The sequence below is a fragment of the Salvelinus sp. IW2-2015 genome, linkage group LG9 (assembly GCF_002910315.2).
Source record: "Salvelinus sp. IW2-2015 linkage group LG9, ASM291031v2, whole genome shotgun sequence".
NCBI lineage: Eukaryota > Metazoa > Chordata > Actinopteri > Salmoniformes > Salmonidae > Salvelinus > Salvelinus sp. IW2-2015.
In genome coordinates, this window is record NC_036849.1 from 2,092,096 (window position 1) to 2,113,401 (window position 21,306).

Below are 21,306 nucleotides of genomic sequence, written 5' to 3' on the forward strand. Positions count from 1 at the left end.
GTATACTACCAACTGCGTAGCCTCACACAGTTCCCACTTCATCAAGTTCGCTGGCCGCGCGCCAGTAGTAGACCCGATTACCAACAACGACGAGACGGTCTACAGGGAGGAGGTAGGCACTCTGTAAACAACCACTCCTTCAACGTCAGCAAAACAAAGGAGCCGGTTGTGCACTTCAGGAGGAACAGGGCTGTGCATGCCTCCGTCCTCATTAACCGTGGAGACGGTCAAAAACGTCCGAGTCCCTCGGAGCTCAGAGGAGCCGAAATGTTCAAAACACACGTACACCGTGGTGAAGGCGGCAACGACAGCGACTCTTCACATCAGGAGTCTGAAGAAATTCGGCCTGTCCCGAGGGCCCTCAGTGTTCTACCGGATCACCATCGAGCGCATACTGTTGGGCTGCATCGGCCTGGTATGGCAACTCTACCACCGCTGACCACAAGGCAATACAGAGGGTGGTATGCTCAGCCGAACGCACCATTGGGGTGCACACTGCCTGTCCTCCAGGACACATACAACATCAGGTGTCACAGGAAGGCCAAGAAGATCATGGACCTCAGCCACCCTAGCCACGGCCTGTTCTCCCCGCTTCCATCCCTCAGACGTGGGCAGGACAGGGGCATCATGGCTAAAACTAAGACTGGCTTCTACCCCAAGACCATCAGGTTGCTGAGGACACCACTACTCAGCTACCTGCTCCCCCTGTCCCTTCCTGCCATCCAGACTTCCTACCCCCCCCCCACCAATGGACATTTATCAAGCTGTATAGACCACTACTCCTTTTTTAAAATTGGGTTTTTAGTCACACTGGTGCTCCCAAAATAAAACTCCAGGTCACACAGCAAAATACTGTCACATATGTAACCACATTTGTCCCACTTTAGAGCCCCACCTCTGTGGCCTGGCCTTGAGCCCAGCAGAAATGTGTTTGGCCTGCTGTTTGGTTGTTGGTGTCTAGGCTAGGCTAACAGGTTCTGTTGGACGGAAAAAGCACAGGACACAGCACAAAGCACCAGTTTCTCCAACAGTGGGTTGGCATGGGCAGTAGACAAGAGGAGAGAGGGATGGATGGAAAGAGTTTGAGGAATGGCCAAATAAAAAGATACAAAGACCCCTAACCCAGCCAGACAGAGCCTGTCTGTGCTGTGGTTTCAGCCAAGTCAGTGTCCTGCAACAGCAGCACAATAGACCAGCATGCATCCTTCCCTGCCTCACACCCATGCCAAACCTCTGCTACTGGATAACCTCTGCTACTATCATCTCTGCCACTTTTTTCTCTTTCTCCCCATTTCTGTAGCTAGATCTGTTCCTCTCTCCCGCGTTTCTCTCCATCTTTTCCTCTCTCCCCGTTCATGTCTCTGTATCAGTTCCATTCTCCTTCTCTACCTCATAGCTTCTCCCTCTCTCCGTCCTCGCTCCCTTTCTCTCTCTCCGTAACCCGATGTTGTGTAGAATGAATGGGAGGCTTGGTTTAATCCAGTAAGAGAGTGGATTAAAGTGTCTTGTCCCAGTACGTATCGGATGCCGCTACCGCTGCTTCCTCAAGATGAGACGGAGGCAGGATTAGACAATTACTCTATTTGATTAAACAACTGCTTGATTATATTTCCCTTCAAGTCCATTTCCTTATTTCGCAGCCCCCTGAGTCCTCTTTGATGGATACATGAAACAAACAAATGTGTGTGAGTGAGAGTAATTGAGTGTGTGTGTGTGTGTGTGTGTGTTAGAGAGAGACTTGTGAGTGTGTTCGTATACAAGTGTGTGAGACCGTTTGTGTTTAAACAACAATGTATGTGTGTTCATACGAGTGTGCATGTAAGCTTTTGACTGTGTGTGTGTGTGTGTATCCCTTTGACTGTGTGTGTATGCATTTGTATGCCGTGTGTGCACTTGCGTCTCTCTGCGTCACACAGATCCAATACTCGGGTACTTTGATTACAAAAACAAATTAATCTTTATTCAGACGGGAGTGCCGGCGTCGTAAATCTCTCCAGAACACAAACATTGTATTTACAGTCCTGTAATTGGCGGGAACAAGAAGAGCGCTGGCAAATCCCCTCTGGAGCAGCAGCCTTGGGTCCTGTTCATCAGGCACCAAATGTACTGAAACCTTGGAGGGACTACCTGAACATGTCAAATAAGCGATTTTGTTGATGTTCCGTTGCAATGTGTTTTACTACTTTGTGCACTAATGAATATGACCCTGTTCACCGGGGCTTTATAATACAGAGAAGCTATGCAGGCGCAGAGCTAGGGCCATCCTGGAGCCCTGCCTGATTAAAAATCCAATATTATTACTACCAGGGGTAATATTCAATTTGGATGCAACCTACCCCTTCATCCCTTCTGCCCCCTCTCTATCTCTCGCCCTCCCCCTCTTTCTTTCTCAGGTAGAAGTGCATTTGGGAGAGCAGGGGATTATGGGATGGGACCTGCTTAATGGGGTTGAGAGAGAGAGAGAGATAGTCTGAGAGACAGAGAGACATAGAGACAGACAGAGAGAGAGACAGACAGAGAGACAGAGAGAGAGAGAGAGAGAGAGAGAGAGAGAGAGAGAGAGAGAGAGAGAGAGAGAGAAAGGAGGGGGTAAAAAGGGAGACAGAGGTGGCTGGGTCACTGGTTCTCTGTCAAAGTAGCAGAGGTGGCACAGAAGCACGTCAACAGTGGGCTCCAAAATGCATTCTGCACAAGTTGCTCCATAGTTGATTTTTATTAGATGTTGGCCAGAACGAAGCTGTCCAGTCCAAGGAGGAGAGAGGAACGGAGTGTCCACTCTCAGTTAGCTGTTGGCCTGTCCATAGCTGATGACACACTCAAAGTCTCTGAAGCTCACGTGGCCATCACTATTCTGGTCTGCCAGCCTGTAAGAGAGACAAATAACACAGTTAGAGAAGAGGAGGAGAGGGGCGGGGAGGAGATGAGGGGAGAAAAGAGGAGGACAGAAGGAGGAGAGGAGAAGAAGCATACGTCTCTGTGGTAAGAAGCAGCCAGTTGTCCAAAGTTGGTTTTTTATTCTCTACCCCTGGAGAGCACAGCTAGTCAGCCACGGTACAGCCAAGCTCTGGCACACTGGCTCCTAGCACCAAAGGCTGCAGGTGTTTCACAATGGCTCTTTTCCTCTGTTCTATATCCATAAAATAGCAGTTCTACAAACACATTGAAACACACACGCACTGCACACACACACACACAACTGCATGAGCACAAACACACACACACACTATCACACCAGAGGATGAGCCACTCTACTCCAGAGCCAGTGTGTGAAGAAGTCGCCACAGCAAATTGAATCATGTCAATGGAGAAATTACAGTACAATAGACCTGGCTCTCTCTCTCCTCCATGTCGCTCTGCCACACACACCTTCTCTCCCTCTCGCTCTCTCTGTGTGATCTCCCCATTCCTTGGCTGTGCAAAGTGTGCGTGTAAACACAGCAGCTGTGTGGAGATGAGGATCAACAGGGAGGAGAATTAGAGCAGCATTAAACAGCCAGCCAGTGGAAAATCACACTTCCTCCTCCTTCCCGTGTCTCATCGTCTCGCTCTACTAACCAAAGCTCTAACGGGCGCTCTAAATGAGAGCACTGTGAGGATCCAATTTGGACTCTTACCGCAGGGGGTCTATCTGTATCGTAGAAGAGGGTTAGATAGTGGGAGACCCCCATTCACAGCCCATTTATCACTCCTCCGCCGCACCCTCCCACCACCAGGGACGTAGTGGAGGGCGAACAAACAAGACCCTGTCCTCCTAGGCACCTGTCGTCATTTCCCGAAATACCTCTTTACCTGGTGGACCTACTGTGCGCCTGCAACAGTGAATACAGGGTTTCCCCAAACTCGGTCCTGGGGACACCAGGGGGTGCACATTTAGGTTTTTCCCCCCAAGCACTCCACCACACAGCGGATTAGTGAGGAGTTGATTCGTTTAATCTGGTGTGTCGAGCTAGGGCAAAAAACTAAAACGTGCACCGCCTGGGGTTCCCAGGACCGAGTTTTTGGAAACGCTGCGCTGCTACACCTCACATACACTCACCCATCCCTCTTCACCCACTCGTTTCCCTCAAGCCCTCTAAGCTCCGCTAAGAGTGTCTAGAACGGTCTACTACGGTTTAGTAAAGACCCTCTGAATCCCTGCGGGGGAGCAAGAAAGACGACAAGAAAAAGTGACTAAGAGAGAGGAGAGAGAGAGAAAGTGATACGGAAAGACAGCGGGAGAAAGAGAGAGATTGCTATGGAAAGAGAAGACCAGACAGGGGATACTGATAGACAAAAGATGATGAGGGTGAGCCCGAATAACAACACTTAGGAGACCACTTTATGTAGCATTAGATGGAAGACGAGAGAGGATCATGACTTAATGCCTGCGTGCTGCTTGTGCGTTTGGGTATGAGTGTGTGTTTGGATATGAGTGTGTGTGTGGGGGTATGAGTGTGTTAGTGTCATTTAAACAAACCACTTACACGGCGACATTTAAACTGACAGAAGCTACGACCACAATCAAGAACGTACCATTAAGACGTGATTAGTGTGTGTATAATCACACATTTGGAATGGCGTGTGTGTGTGTGTGTGTGTGTGTGTGTGTTGACAGTCTAATTAAGGCCTGACACTGACCGTTCTTGAAACCCTGTGTTGTAGTGACAGCTATGAAATTACAATTACTGCTCAGGCTGTCAAACACAGACTGATAGTGGGTCAGAGAGAGGGGGATGGAAAGGGAAGGGAGAAAGGGGGCTGGATGGAGAGGGAGAAACAGAGTCGGAAGGAGATAGAGAGAAGGGCGGGGGGGTGGAGAGAACATGTGGTGAAAGAGTGGGATGGGGAGGGAGAGAAAGGGAGAGTTGACGAGAGTGAGAGGAAAAAGGTGGTGTGAAAGTCAACTCCTAGAGGGCAACACTCTGCTGCTTTTCATACTTTCCTTTTAATTAGTGAAACCAGGTGTGTGAACTCCCTAGCCAATCAGTGACATTAAGTGATCAACTAAGTGCCAGCGGGAGAGGAGAGAGGAGACCCACCTGACAGACCCTGTAGCATAGCTCCTGGAGGACTTCAGCTTGATATCATCCCTGCTCTAAGTGGTATGAACTTGGGCCTGTGGGCGGGGCTGAATATGTCTCACTCACTCACTGCAGTCAGCTTCCACAAGGGGAGAAAGACAGCAACTCCCAGGGGCCAGTGGAACAAGCAGGCTATGACATCATCAGCATGCACCGGAGGCCCAGGAGCATTAACCACAGTATTCTCATTGCTCTAAAACAGGATGGGCAACTCCAGTCGTCGGGGCTGGAGTGGTGTCTCACTTTCCCCCACATCCCGAGCAAACACAGCAGATCAAACTAATTGCATTCTAAACCAAAGATCGTGATTTGTTGATTATTGGAGACAGGTGTGTTAGTTGGGGCAAACTTTGTGACACCAGTCAGCCCCTCGGGGACTGGAGTTGGCCATCCCTGCTCTAAAAGACACACACTGATCACGCACACAAAGCTCATACACACACAAAGAACACAAACACACCATGTACATAAAAAGAGAGTATGCCTCCAAAAAAAACTGTTCCAACTCCGGCAATGTTGAATAGAGCGGACTCAGTGGTCCAACACTGTCCACAAAGAAAGAAAAAGAGAGAGAGACTGCTCAGTAGTTGACTGTTCATTCAGTCCATTACAACTGGTTACACCAGACGGATCCATTCATACCTAATTACATTATCAGTGTGTGGCAGCTGTGTGTGTGTGTGTGTGGAACTCCAATCGGGATATTGATGCTCTCATGAGAGCATCTGCCCCAGTTTCTGCCTGTGCATCACAACACACACACACACACACACACACACACACACACACACACACACTTATGGCGTGCAGGAGCCCAGGGTTCCAACCTAGTCAGTCAGTAACTGCCAAAATAAAGGAAACACACCAAAATAAAGTGTCTTAATTAGTGATGCACTGATATGACATTTTTGGCTGATACCGATATCCGATATTTTCCTTGCTCAAAAAAACGATACTGATTACCAATATTTAAAATTTCAGCGGCCTTTTAAGCATTCTAGTAGTTAAATAGTTAACACACACACCGGGTCTAAGGCACTGCATCTGAGTGCAAGAGGCGTCACTACAGTCCCTGGTTCGAATCCAGGCTGTATCACATCCGGCCGTGATTGGGAGTCCCATAGGGCGGCGCACAATTGGCCCAGCGTCGTCCGGGTTTGGCCGGCATTGTAAATAAGAATATGTTCTTAACTGACTTGCCTAGTTAAATAAAAGGTTACACACACACACTAAAAATGTATTTTGTTGGCATTTACGTATGCCCCCATTACCAGTAAAACATAATCAAAGCCTATTTTACTTACTTGCTGTGCTGTTTCGTTGTTAATTTGTTCAGTCGTTTCATTCTCAACCAGGATTTCATACATTTCAGCTCTGTCTGTCCGTGGCCTCTCTTTCTTACTGTGTCTGTTTCCATCTTGTCCAGCTGTGTATGTAACATTTCACGTAAACCCGGTTTCTTGTCTGCATCGAAGTAGCGGTCCTTGTACATAGCATCGAGCATGGTGGCGACACAGTAAAGAGGCTCAGAGAGAATGCCACCGAATCGCTTGTTCACAGCCTGTGTCGGCAGTTTTGTTGAGCAGGCGTTTCAATGCCATGACAGAGGATATCATGTCTGCTGCAGGTGCAGTTGATGAGCTTATTTCTCGAGTCAGTTGTTCGAATGGAGCTAGCTTGTGTGTTCATGTTTCCAAGTTTCAAACATATTCTCAAATGCCATTGAAATGGCAGCAGCGGAATGACAACCAGCACATTCGTGAGCATGCAGTACGACTTTCCTCAGTACAAAATCCTCGACGACTGTACCCACTGTGCTGTCAGACTCCGCATGCTCATGGGGCTGATATCGCTGGTCCAAATGTCAGTCGTGAAGCTAATATCAGTGACACTATTACTGTGTAACTCCGGTAGGGCAACATCTGAAAAATAACGCACCTGGTAGTGTCTACCTGTGCTCGACCAGTCAGCGAAAGCCAACATCACCCACGACAGAGAACGCTTGATTGTCAAGGGCATGAATTCCATTATCTTGGCATTAATGGAGTTCACCTTTGAGTTGTCTCGCTGAAATTATCTTACTCTTTCAAATGACTGCTCAACTTGTTGACTGCTCGATCCACACAGCAGACATTGTGGACTAGGTTAGGAATGCGTTGTTGCACATGTAGCACTACATTTTACATGGCATCATTACGTCATCTACCTACGTTATATAGGTATGCACTTCAGCTTTGACATCGGTTTTGCACATCGGCGTTAAACTAGACTGGGCTGATGCCAATGTTGGCATTTCTAGCTAACATCGTCCGATTCCGATATGTTCACTGATATATTGTCCATCCCTAGTCTTAACAGGGCCTTGGGCCACCATGAGCTGCCAGAACAGCTTCAATGCACCTTGGCATAGATTCTAAGTGTATGGAACTCTATTGGAGGGATGCGACACCATTGTTGCATGAGAAATTCCATCATTTGGTGTTCTTTTATGATGGTGGAAAAGCTGCCTCCCGCGTGTTCAATTGGGGGGGGTTCTATAATATAACAAAGTATATCATTGCCCTTTTAAGACGCCATTGCCCCCTTTAAGAGCTCTACTGCGCAGCTGCCCCAAAACCATGCTTGAAACTCCGGTTGTAAATTAATTTTTAAAACAATGCCATACACACAATTGTAGGAGGCCTTTTTAACAAAGGCCAAAAGTGTTTTGCCTAGATTGCATTAAGAAATGTTGCGCATTGGAAAGCACTGGAAAGTTACATCCTGAATGGTAAAGTATAAGCTTTGAATTACACTGAACAAAAATATAAACGCAACATGTAAAGTGTTGATCCCATGAGCTGAAATAAAATATTTTTTCAGGAAACTAGGCGTATGTTGCGTGTCACTACTTTACAGGAGAGACATTTGAACATAGACATTATTTTTGGGGTGAACTTTCATGTGCCTTAATAACAAACGTGTATGCTATCGGTAAATACAAATAATAATTAAAAAAAATACGAGCCTAGTTGGTTTAGACATGGAAAAAGTCTGGAACCTACAGGATAGTAACGCCATGTTTGGCTGAGATAATGGATGGGCTGGACATGCCGAGATGAGTTTGGATTCGTCTGGCATGTAGTATGCTTCTGTCTATAACATGAGCTGCTCAGTATGTGTAGTTAATCCTTTCTAGCGCAGCTTTTTTAACAGATATCACGAAGAACTGCAAGAGACACGTCTCCGGATTACATCTTCCAACTAAGGGCAACCATTGCATCCGTGACGTAGAGGGAAAAGCGTTCATCCATGTCTACGAGTAAGAGAGTCTAGCTAGCTACATTTTCAGATATTATACATTTCTATTTTGTCAGAAAGTCAAATTCATTGCAAGTTAAAGCGTACTGTTAGATAGCTCGCTAATGTTAGCTGGCGGGCTCGCTAGCAAATGTTTGATTTGTGCAGTGATATTATTCGTATCCCAGAGCCATTTGCCTTTCTAGTTATAGCCTAATGTTAGATAGCTAGCTAACATAGAACCTAGTTGGTTAGCTTTAGCCACCTGTAGATTCATACAGGATAGTAACGTTATGAGTTGGGATTATGGTTCATTGTTTAGCTAGCTAGCTACATGTCTAAACAAAAGACTCTACTATGCAAGTAACCATTTCACTGTACCGTTTATACCTTCTGCATGTGACAAATAAAATGTGATTTTAATTTATATAGTGTGTGTTTACCAGAGACGGTAATGTGACAAACATGACCTGCACCAAAGTCAAATTGTGGCTATATCCAGGAAAGCCAAAATTCCAAAAGCTGGGCCTAAAATAGCGTATAAGCGATCATACTAAAGATCTTGCTGTGACTCTTATGTGGATAATGTTAAAAATATTTGTTGGTCTGATGTGATAAATAAGGAGCATCCAGACGCTGCACTTAATGAATTTATGAAATTCCTTCTTCCAAGTATTGATAAACATGCACATGTTAAGAAACTGACTGTTAGAACTGTTAAGGCTCAATGGATTGATGAGAAATTGAAAAACTGTATGGTTGAAAGAGATGGGGCAAAAGGAGTGGCTAATAAGTCTGGCTGCACATTTGACTGGCCGACTTACTACAAATTGAGAAATGTGACTAAACTCAACAAAAAGAATAAGAAACTGTATTATGAAGCCAACATCAATAATATAAAGAATGATGGGAAAAAAAACTTGAGTACTTTAAATGAAATTATGGGCAGAAAGACAAATTGAACTCATCAAACCATTTTGATGTTGCCAATTATTTTAACGATTATTTCATTGGCAAAGTGGGCAAACTTAGGCAGGAAATGCCAACAACGAACAGTGAGCCATCATCCTCATGCATTAAAAAAAAAAAAACTATGAAAGAAAAGTCTTGCAAGTTTGAATTTTGTAAAGTTAAGTGTGGGAAAGTTCGGGAAATTATTGCTTGCGATCAACAATGACAAACCTCCTGGCATTGACAGCTACTGAAAATGGTAGCTGACTCTATAGCCACTCCTATCTGTCATAGCTTAAATCTGAGCCTAGAGCCTGTCTTTGTCAACAGGCCTGGAGGGAAGCCAAAGTCATTCCGTTACCCAAGGGTGGAAAAGAGACATTTACTGGTTCTAACAACAGACCTATCAGCTTGCTGCCAGCTCTTAGCAAACTGTACAATCCTACTTCTCTGTAAACAAATTAACAACAGCCTTTCAGCATGCTTATAGAGAAGGGCACTCAACACTGACACAAATGACTGATGATTGGTTGAAAGAAATTGATAACAAGAAGATTTTGGGAACTGCACTGCTAGATTTCAGTGCAGCCTTTGATATTATTGACGATAACCAGTTGTTGAGAAAACATACACTACCGTTCAAAAGTTTGGGGTCACTTAGAAATGTCCTTGTTTTTTAAAGAAAAGCAAATTTGTTTTCCATTAAAATAACATCAAATTTATCAGAAATACAGTGTAGACATTGTTAAAGTTGTAAATGACTATTGTAGCTGGAAACGGCAGATTTCTTTCATGGAATATCTACATAGGTGTACAGAGGCCCATTATCAGCAACCATCACTCCTGTGTTCCAATGGCACGTTGTGTTAGCTAATCCAAGTTAATAATTTTAAAAGGCTAATTGATCATTAGAGAACCCTTTTGCAATTGTTAGCACAGCTGAAAACTGTTATTCTGATGAAAGAAGCAATACAATTGGCCTTCTTTAGACTAGTTGAGTATCTGGAGCATCAGCATTTGTGGATTCAATTACAGGCTCAAAATGGCCAGAAACAAAGGACTTTCTTCTGAAACTCATCAGTCTATTCTTGTTCTGAGAATTGAAGGCTATTCCATGCGAGAAATTGCCAAGAAACTGAAGATCTTGTACAACGCTATGTACTACTCCCATCACAGAACAGCGCAAACTGTCTCTAACCAGAATAGAAAGAGGAGTGGGAGGCCCCGGTACACAACTGGGCAAAAAGACAAGTACATTAGAGTGTCTAGTTTGAGAAACAGACGCCTCACAAGTCCTCAACTGGCAGCTTCATTAAATAGTACCCGCAAAACACCAGTCTCAACGTCAACAGTGAAGAGGCGTCTCCGGGATGCTGGCCACCTAGGCAGAGTTGCAAAGAAAAAGCCATCTCAGACTGGCCAATAAAGATAAAAGATTAAGATTGGCAAAAGAACACAGACACTGGACAGAGGAAGATTTTAAAAAGTGTTACGGACAGACTAATCTAAGTTTGTGGTGTTCGGTATCACAAAGAAGAACATTGAGACACTGAAAAAATAAAAAGATGCTGGAGGAGTGCTTGACGCCATCTGTCAAACATGGTGGAGGCAATGTGATGGTCTGGGGGAGCTTTGGTGGTGGTAAAGTGGGAGTTTTGTACAGGGTAAAAGGGATCTTGAAGAAGGAAGGCTATCACTCCATTTTGCAACACCATGCCATACCCTGTGGACGGTGCTTAATTGGAGCCAATTTCCTGCTACAACAGGACATTGACCCAAAGGACACCTTCAAACTACGCAATAACTATTTAGGGAAGAAGCAGTCAGCTGGTATTCTGTCTATAATGGAGTGGCCAGCACAGTAACCGGATCTCAACCCTATTGAAATGTTGTGGGAACAGCGTGACCGTATGGTACGTAAGAAGTGCCGATCAAGTCAATCCAACTTGTGGGAGGTGCTTCAGTAAGCATGTGGTGAAATCTCTTCAGATTACCTCAACAAATTGACAACTAGAATGCCAAAGGTCTGCAAGGCTGTAATTACTGCAAATGGAGGATTCTATGATGAAAGCAAAGTTTGAAGGACAATTATTATTTCAATTAAAAAAAATCATTATTTATAACCTTGTCAACATCTTGACTATATTTCCTATTCATTTTGCAACTCATTTCATGTATGTTTTCATGGAAAACAAGGACATTTCTAAGTGACCACAAACTTTTGAACGGTAGTGTATGTTTTATGGCTTTTCAACCTCTGCCATATCATTGATTCAGAGCTATCTATCTAATAGAACTCAGAGGGTTTTATTTAACGGAAGCTTCTCAAATGTCAAACATGTAAAGTGTGGTGTACCGCAGGGCAGCTCTCTAGGTCCTCTACTCTTTTCTATTTTACCAATGAACTGCCTCTGGCATTAAACAAAGCATGTGTGTCCATGTATGCTGATGATTCAATCATATACGCATCAGCAACCACAGCTAATGAAGTTACTGTAACCGTTAACAATGAGTTGCAGTCTGTTTTGGAATGGGTGGCCAGTAATAAATTGGTCCTGAACATCTCTAAAACTAAGAGCATTGTATTTGGTACAAACCATTCCCTACGTTCTAGACCTCAGCTGAATCTGGTAATGAACGAACAAGTTGAGACTAAATTACTCGGTATTGCCTTAGATTGTAAACTGTCATGGACAAAACATATATTCACTGATTGTAAAGATCGGGAGAGGTCGGTCAGTATTTAAGCGATGCTCTGTTTTTTTGACACCATCCTCCAAAAAGCAAGTCCTGCAGGCTGTAGTTGTATCTTATCTTGATTAATGTCCAGTCGTGTGGTTGAGTGCTGCAAGGAAAGATCTAGTTAAGCTGCAGCTTGCTCAGAACAGAGCAGCACGTCTTGCTCTTCATTGTAATCAGAGGGCTAATTGTAATACTACATATGCCAGTCTCTAAGAGTTGACGAGAAACTGACTGCATCACTTCTCCTTTTTTGTTTGCATAGTCAACTTACACACAGTTCTGACACACACACTTACCCCACCAGACATGCCACCAGGGGTCTTTTCACAGTCCCCAAATCCAGAACAAATTCAAGAAAGCATAAAGTATTATAGAGCCATTATTGCACGGAACTCCCATCTCAACAGCAAACCTGGTTGAAAAAAACAGATAAAGCAACACCTCAAAGCACAACGCCTCTCACCTATTTGACCTAGATAGCTTGTGTGTAGGTATTGATATGTAGGCTACGTGTGCCTTTTTTAAGTTGATGCAGTTCTGTCCTTGTGCTGTCCTTGTCTATTAAAGTTCTGTATTATGTCATGTTTCATATGTGAATACTTAAAGATGTGGGGCTAAGGCTTAAGAGGGTGTGAACGATGTTGAATGGGTGTAGACAAAGAAAAGCTCTCCACTAGGTGTACCAAAACTTTCAAGGGCCTTTTCTCAAAAGTGGGGTTAGAAGTTAATCAACTTTCAAAGCAAAATTACTTTCCATTGTTCCTCAACTGTAGTGTATGATATACCATGTTTTAGCTCTGAGTCTCTACTTTTATCCAATGTAAAAAACACCAACTACATAAGACCGAATTGAGCCGGTTGGTCCCATTTTCCATATGCACAAAATACCTATTTCTCACAAATTGTGTGCACAAATTTGTTTTTCCATCCCTGTTAGTGAGCATTTCTCGTTTGCCAAGATAATCCATCCACCTGACAGGTGTGGCATATCAAGAAGGTGATTAAACAGCATTATCATTACACAGGTGCACCTTGTGCTGGGGACAATAAAAGGCCACTCTAAAATGTGCAGTTGTCACACAACACAATGTCACAGATGTATCAAGTTTTGAGGGAGGGTGCAATTGGCATGCTGACTACAGGAACGTCCACCAGAGCTGTTTCCAAAAATGGAATGTTAATTTCTCTACCTGACGTCGTTTTAGAAAATTTGGCAGTATGTCCAACCGGCCTCACAGCCTCAGACCACGTGTATGGCGTTGTGTTGGTGACCGGTTTGCTGATGTCAACATTGTGAACAGAGTGCCCCACGGTGGCGGAGGGGTTATGGTATGGGCAGGCATAAACTATGGACAATGAACACAATTGCATTTTATCAATGGCAATTTGAATACAAAGAGATATTGTGATGAGATCTTGAGGCCAATTGTCGTGCCATTCATCCTCCACCGTCACCTCATGTTTCAGCACGACCCCATGTCGCAAGGATCTGTAAACAATTCCTGGAAGCTGAAAATGTCCCAGTTCTTTTAGGGCCTGCATACTCACCAGACATGTCACATATTGAGCATGTTTGGGATGCTCTGGATCGATGTGTAGGACAGCGTGTTCCAGTTTTTGCCAATATCCAGCAACTTTGCACAGCCATTGAAGAGTGGGACAGCATTCCACAGTCCACAATCAACAACCTGACCAACTCTATATCGAAGGAGAGGTGTCGCACTGCATGAGGCAAATGGTGGTCACATCAGATACTGACTGGATTACTGATCCACGCCTCTACCTTTTTTTTAAGGTATCTGTGACCAACAGATGCATATCCGTGTTCCCAGTCATGTGAAATCCATAGATAAGGGCCTAATGAATTTATTTCAATTGCCTGATTTCCTTGTATGAACTGTAAGTCAATAAAATCTTGGAAATTGTTGCATGTTAAGTTTATATTTTTGTTCAGTATACTTTGCCAGCAGGTACAGAGGCTACACACCGGTGTTTGAGTTGAGCGCTGCAGTGGTGCTCATTATAGAATATTTAATTCCCTTCATCTGAACATCAGAGTGTCAGCAACAATCATGCATGTCAGTCCAGTGCACACAGCGTAACAGAGAAAATAAAATATTTGAGAAAACATTTATTTGGGAATTTATTTCGTAGAACAGACATGCTTCTGTATTAGGCTATACTGTATCATCTCCAAACCAGCCCCCAGAGATTTTTTTTTATTGCGGATCTACATTGATCTCAAAAACAACCTCTCCAGAATCCAATGACAGAGAACTGCAACCCCTGCCCTATGCTCCTTTGAGATCCCTCTTTCAAAGTCACCGAGATATCTTTTTCTAGCCATGGTAGCCAAAATAATGGGCAACTGGGCATTTTTATACATGACCCTAAGCACGATGAGATATTAATTAATTAATTAACTCAGGAACCACACCTGTGTGGAAGCACCTGCTTTCAATATACTTTGATTAAATGAGGGATACAATGACAAAAAATCCCAATGAAATATATTAATCCCACTTTGCAACACAACAAAATGTGAAAAAATCCAAGGGTGGTGAATATCAAATCCAATCAAATGTTATTTGTCACATGTGCCGAATACAACAGGTGTTTACTTACAAGCCCTTAACTGCATTGTTGGTTAAGAAAGTAGTTACTAAATTAAACTGAAGTAAAAAAATAAAAATAATTAGAGCATAAAGTAGCATTTAGTGTAATCTCTGAACACACTGTCTGCAGTATGTGTGTAATCCCATAGCTGCTTAAAATGAGAATAAGGCAGGAAGTAGAAACCTCTTGTGTTTCCTTATATGACATCACAGATTAGGAGAAAAGATAGGGAAGGTGTGGGGATGGATAGAGGGATATGTGCCTGGGTAGCAACAGTTTGTGTGTGTGTGTGTGTGTGCACAAAAGGAGTACGCTCTAAGGTGGGTAGTGAGATACTGCTGGCCCTGTAATGTGAACGCAGAGGAGGAATCAGCCCCCTGCCGCCAGTGAAATGACCCACCCCTGGAGGCCATGCTCTAAAAAGGGGGCTGCCCGGCCTTCTCTAGCCCAGGAGACAGGCCCCTGCCTGGGATGTGTCTGGGGAGAGGCAGGGGGTCGCCTGGGTCTCACACAGACTCCATTACTAACTCATTTCACTCACCTGGGGGGGTGGGGGAGGACGACGACATCAAATCACACACATAAAGAAGATGAGGCAAAGGAGGGAGATACAAAGTGAGAGAGGAGGGATGGAGAGTCCGAATCACTGAGCAGTGAAGAAATACTCTCGCAAGCACACACGCACACACTCTCACTCTCTCTGTTCCAATCAGAGGGGACCGGTGCCACTGTGCACATCATACGTTGTTCAGCTCCTGCTAACACAAACAGCTCCATGGGTACCCACAATCTATCAGTGTGGGGGCAAGCCTCTCTGATCAAATGAGAAATATACTCTGAAACAGCCAAGAAGTGAATGGGGGATGAGAGGAAAGGGGGGTACATTACTCTCTTTGTACCCTAAAACACATCTCTATGCCTCCTCGCTGAAACCGTTTCCTTTGTCAGTCTGAACGATGAAAAGCCTTCATCTTCACCCACACACACACACAGGAGGATGAAAGACCTTCCTGTTCTCCGTTGGGCCCTACAGACCCCAAGGGAGGCCTGTCTGTCACGTTTGGTTGGAACCAATGTTCCTTCTAAGTTGCGTCCGTGCAGCTCCCTGGGACTGCCGAGCAGAAATATCAACCCACAGAGAGAAGCACGAGATTGAACTTCACTCAACTTTCCAGAACAGTGGTCACCAACCGGTCGATGGCAATCGACTGGTCGATCTCCAAAGCCTTCCTAGTCGATCGCAAAACATTTGTGAAAAACCCCCAACAATAAAGCCTTTTCTTCCAATTGTTTTTATTTATTTGTCATTGTCACACCTGCTCCCACTCCCTGGCACTCGAAGGCGCAAGGCTCCCCAGCATTACGTACTCCTGCCACCATCAGTACGCACACCTGCCACCATCAGTACGCACACCTGCCTTCCCCCGTCACGTTCATCAGCGATTATTGGACTCACCTGGACTCAATCAACTGTGTCATTACCTCCCCTATATCTGTCTGTTCCCAAGCTCTGTTCCCCCCCTCAGGATGAATGTTCGCTTGTCTTTGCGTACCCGGTTCTGACGCTGTCTCTGTCCTGTTTGATGTCTGTTCCATATTAAATGTTCTACTCCCCATACCTGCTTCTCTTCTCCAGCGTCGGTCATTACAGTCATGGGCTGTTGGCAGTAGGTGCACCCTTGTGCGCCGGGTAGGCGAACTGTTTCCATTTTGAACCATTTCATGTGTATGAAGGTACACTCTGCCTTCCCGGCGGGCCCAGAGATAAAATCAAGCGCACTATAGGCCTAACGCTGACCAATCGGATGGCTCAGATTACCGTGTCTGCAGTAACGTAGCAGGCATAAGAAATCTACAGCAAGGTTAATACTGTGAGATTTCAAAATGTTTAAAACCATGACTAGAGAGAGAGTCTACAAATACAGCAAAGAGCTGCTGTTTTTTTCTTACTCAGCACTGTCAACACTTTGTATTCAACACCTTAATAAGCCATACATTTTTATGGCCTGAACAACAATGCATTACCATTGTTATCATTGCTACAGTACTGTTTTTAATTGGTTAATGTTGCATAGGCGTACGTTTTTTAACTCATGTTAAAAAAAAAGAAGATCTTGGCTTGCATTTTGACTCAAAGTGATTTTGACTCAGAAAAGGTTGGTGACCACTGTTCTAGAGTGGTCGAATCAACACAATATTAGCCACTTTCAATGCAACACACTGAAACAAAATGAACTATGCAAGAGATGTTGTTGTAGGTAGAAAACAGTAGGATTTTATTGCATTGACACGCACTACTCAGCCCGTACTCTACACAGACCGGTGCGGCATAAACAAATGAGAGCTGCAGTAGGCCTATATGCAAATAGAACATTGCCATATATGGATCTGTGCCATTTACTTTGAACTGGACTGTGTTCACAGCATGAGCGGTTCTGAGTAGATGCGCTTGTTTTGAGATCAAAGCAAGGTGCATGTAGCCACGTGTATACATTTAGTTCATATCCTTTGCTCGTTAGTGAGTTATTCGCCCAGTAATAGATAATTTGCTGTCAGTAATAGGGGAGTGATTGTCTCCTACAAGAGCACAAAATGTGTACATTTCTAGACATACAGTGCATTTGGAAAGAATGCAGTCTATGTCTAGAAATTAGTATTCAGACCATTTGCTATGAGACTCGAAATTGAGCTCAGGTGCATCCTGTTTCCATTTGTCATCCTTGAGATGTTTCTACAACTTGATTTGAATTTACCACAAGTGAACTCCATTGATTGGACATTGAAAGGCACACATACCTGTCTATATAAGGTCCTACAGTTGACAGTGCATGTCAGAACAAAAACCAAGCCATGAGGTCGAAAGGAATTGTCCGTAGAGCTCCAAGACAGGATTGTGTCGAGGCACAGATCTGGGGAAGGGTACCAAAATATTTCTGCAGCATATAAGGTCTCCAAGAACGCAGTGTCCTCCATCATTCTTAAATGGAAGAAGTTTGGAACCACCAAGACGCTTCCTAGAGCTGGCCGCCCGGCCAAACTGAGTAATCGGGGGAGAAAGGCCTTGGTCAGAGAGGTGACCAAGAACCTGATGGTCACTCTGGCAGAGCTCCAGAGTTCCTCTGTGGAGAAGGGAAAACCATCTCTGCAGCACTCCACCAATCAGGCCTTTACGGCAGAGTGGCCAGATGGAAGCCACTCCTCAGTAAAATGCACATGACAGCCAGCTTGGAATTTGCCAAAAGGCACCTAAAGGACACTCAGACCATGACAAACACGATTCTCTGATCTGATGAAAGAAAGATTGAACTCTTTGGCCTGAATGCCAAGCGTCACGTCTGGAGGAAACCTTGCACCATCCCTACAGTGGAGCATGGTCGTGGCAGCATCATGCTGTGAGGATGTTGTCAGCGGAAGGGACTGGAAGACTAGTCAGAATTGAAGGAAAGATGAACAGAGCAAAGTACAGAGAGATCCTTGATGAAAACCTGCTCCAGAGCACTCAGGACCTCAGACTGGGGGCAAAGGTTTACCTTCCAACAGGACAACGACCCTAAGCATACAGCCAGACAATGCAGGAGTGGCTTCGAGACAAGTCTCTGAATGTCCTTGGGTGGCCAAGCCAGAGCCCGGACTTGAACCCGATCGAACATCTCTGGAGAGACCTGAAAATAGCTGTGCAGCGACGCTCCCCATCCAACCTGACAGAGCTTGAGAAGATCTGCAGAGAAGAATGGGAGAAACTCCCCAAATACAGGTGTGCCAAGCTTGTAGCGTCATACCCAAGAAGACTTGAGGCTGTAATCGCTGCCAAAGGTGCTGCAACAAAGTACTGAGTAAAGGGTCTTAATACTTATGTCAATGTGATATAGATTTTTTAAATGTATAATACATTTTCAACTATTTCTAAAAACCACTTTTTATTATGGGGTATTGTGAGTAGATTAATGAGTCAGGTAAACAGACTTTTTTATTTTAAAGGGGCAGTGTTGTATTTTGAGACAGCTTATTCAAGCCTAAGTAGCTAATAGGCAGAGGGTAGCATAATTTGTCTGATTCTCTGTAACAATGGTATGGGAATAATAATGCATTTTATTTTGTAAAGTGGTTTCTTGCATTAAAACAACATTTTCAGTCTCCTACTTGTTAGAAGGACAAGTGGATAAACAGGTTAATGTCAAACCCTCAATGTTAAAATGTTATAGGATGCATTTTCTCAGCAGACCAAAAATTCCTGTGTGTGTGTGTGTGTTCCTGGATGTGTTTAACTATATTTGTGGGGACCAGAACAAACATTTCACCAACTGGGGAGATTTTAATTAATCCCCACTAGGTCAAATGCTATTTCTAGGGCGGTTAGGGTTAAGGTTAGAATTAGGTTTAGGGTTAGTTTTAGGGTTAAGGTTAGGGAAAATAGGATTTTGAATGGGACTGAATTGTGTGTCCCCACAAAGTTAGTTATACAAGACTGTGTGTGTATGTAGTAGCAGCAGCTCCGGGGGCTTAGATAAGGATTGACCCCTAGAGGCCTCTATCCAATGAGAGGAGGAACACCCTGCCTTAGGTTATCTGCTTGTCTACTGCGCGCGCACGCACACACACGCACCAGAGCCACTCCACAGGAAAAAAGACTTCAGAGGAAATGCAATGACAACAAATAACATTTCTGATTACAACATCTGTGTTCTTCCGCGGTGTTTTAAAACCATAGAGGGCTAGTTAATTACAATGGGAGTGTGCTCATAAAGCCTATCAGAGTAAGAGTGCTTGGACAGGTTCCCCCTGTCCATCGTAATCTTATTCATCATGATCTAAAAGGCTAAACTGATCCTAGATCAGCACACCCAATCTGAGACGCTTTATGATAGTCATCATCTGAAACGAGGCTGCACACTGGGCTCGGTTTTTTCTCTCCCTTATTTGTCGTTTCTCGTATTTGTTGTTTGTTTGTGTGAGTTCTGGAGGCCTTTTATAAAAAGTTAAAAACAGAGAGAGATAAAAGATAAACACAAGTAGTAATTAAAATAATTTCAGGGCTGAGTTTCACACACACAAAAAAAAAGGGGTGTTCGTTAGTGAGCATTCTGGGAGAAGTTGTTGCCTGGCAGATATCTCAGCATGATCTCTTCTATACACATCTGTAGGAGAGAGGGAATGGATGGAGGAGGGAGAGAGAGACAGAGAGAGAACATTTGTTTGTGCACGCGTTCATCTGTGTGTGTGTGTGTGTGTGTGTGTGTGTGTGTGTGTGTGTGTGTGTGTGTGTGTGTGTGTGTGTATATGCACCCCATCGTGACACTGCTGGCTCTCCCTACAATCAGATTCAGAAGCTGGTTCCAAATCTATTGATGTCAATCACTGACAAACCCAGCTACAGTACATTTTACACCATTTAGCTAGACGCTCTTATCCAGAGCGACTTACAGGAGCAATTAGGGTTAAGTGCTTACGGGCACACCTAGTTGGCTTGGGGGGGTTCAAACCAGTGACCTTTCAGTTACTGGCCCAATGCTCTTAACCGCTAGGCTACTTGCCGCCCCAGGTACAGCAAGCCCCTGTCAGTGAGGCTGCTTTACTCTGTCACAGACATCACGCTAGAGAGAGAAACATTACATTATTGCAGCAAGGACATAGCAGGAGCATGACATAGCTAGTCATCTGAAACAGACTTCGTAGCTGATCTGATGTCACTTCCTGTCAACAGATCTAACACAGACGTGTCACTTACTGGCAGCATTAAGCTAGTTCACCAGTCTAAAATCTAAAAGTAAAACGTTTTATAGAACACACACACAGATGCAATACACACACATACACACACTCCCCTCACTCGTCACCCAACCTGGCAATGCCGACACGTTGTTTACCTTACAGGGCCGTGGCTCCAATGCTATTTCCATCTAGTGGGCCAGACAGAGGGCTGTGTGTGTGTGTGTATGTTTGTCTGGTACAAAGCTGGTGCAGGAGGTTTAAACGGGCTTCGCTAGGACACTAGGCCTGATTGAGTCCTTGTCTGCTCCCATTATTGTTTTAATAAATCACACACACACACACACACACACACACACACACACACACACACACACACACACACACCTGCGAATGGAGCTTCCAGTGTTACCCAGGCGTTACGTAAAGAAAAGCTTCTGAACGCAGCTCGCTAACTTTGAAACACAACGGGAATCCTGCGATTAGTTCATTAGAATGTTAATTACAGCTATTCAGCAGAATGGAACTACTGTAAACAGAACATCTGAGTTAAGGAGAAAGGAGAGAGAGGAAGGAGGAAAGGGGGGAGGAATAGGAGCAAGAGAAGACAGAACAACAGAGTTCCTGGAACTTTGGCTTTGATCTTTTTCAAAAACTATATTGGTTGAACCGTATTGGTTTTCCACAGGGGCACAGTATATGCCGAGATACAGTTTGTGATGCAGCACCTTGTAATTACATGGTTGTATCAGCTCATTCATTGGGGCACAGTATACGTTGAGGTACCGTATCATACTGTGGTTCAGTCAGAGGGTACTGTGCTGTTTGGTCCCAGGTGCAGTTGAGGTCTTTGTGGATTACCTCAGGCTTAGCTCTGCTGCCGTGATCTCAGCTCGGATACCATTACACACTACCTAACAAATATCCTCCCTCTATAGAGTACCCCAGTATG

The 21,306-nt window shown here is 44.4% G+C and overlaps 1 protein-coding gene across 7 annotated transcripts in view; it reads right to left on the reverse strand.

The window, feature by feature from the left end:
• Window positions 1–1,933: 1,933 nt before the first annotated feature.
• efcab11 (EF-hand calcium binding domain 11) overlaps window positions 1,934–21,306 on the reverse strand; it is an 87,430-nt gene continuing 68,057 nt past the window's right edge. For 6 of the 7 annotated variants that reach the window (XM_023993934.2, XM_023993935.2, XM_023993939.2 and 3 more), the window contains one exon: window positions 1,934–2,864. In XM_023993934.2, coding sequence (XP_023849702.1) covers window positions 2,783–2,864 — 82 coding nt within the window. In that variant the 3' untranslated portion in view covers window positions 1,934–2,782. Of the gene's footprint in view, window positions 2,865–16,887; window positions 19,784–21,306 lie in introns of those variants that run through there. The other variant, XM_023993933.3, reaches the window with a different exon arrangement.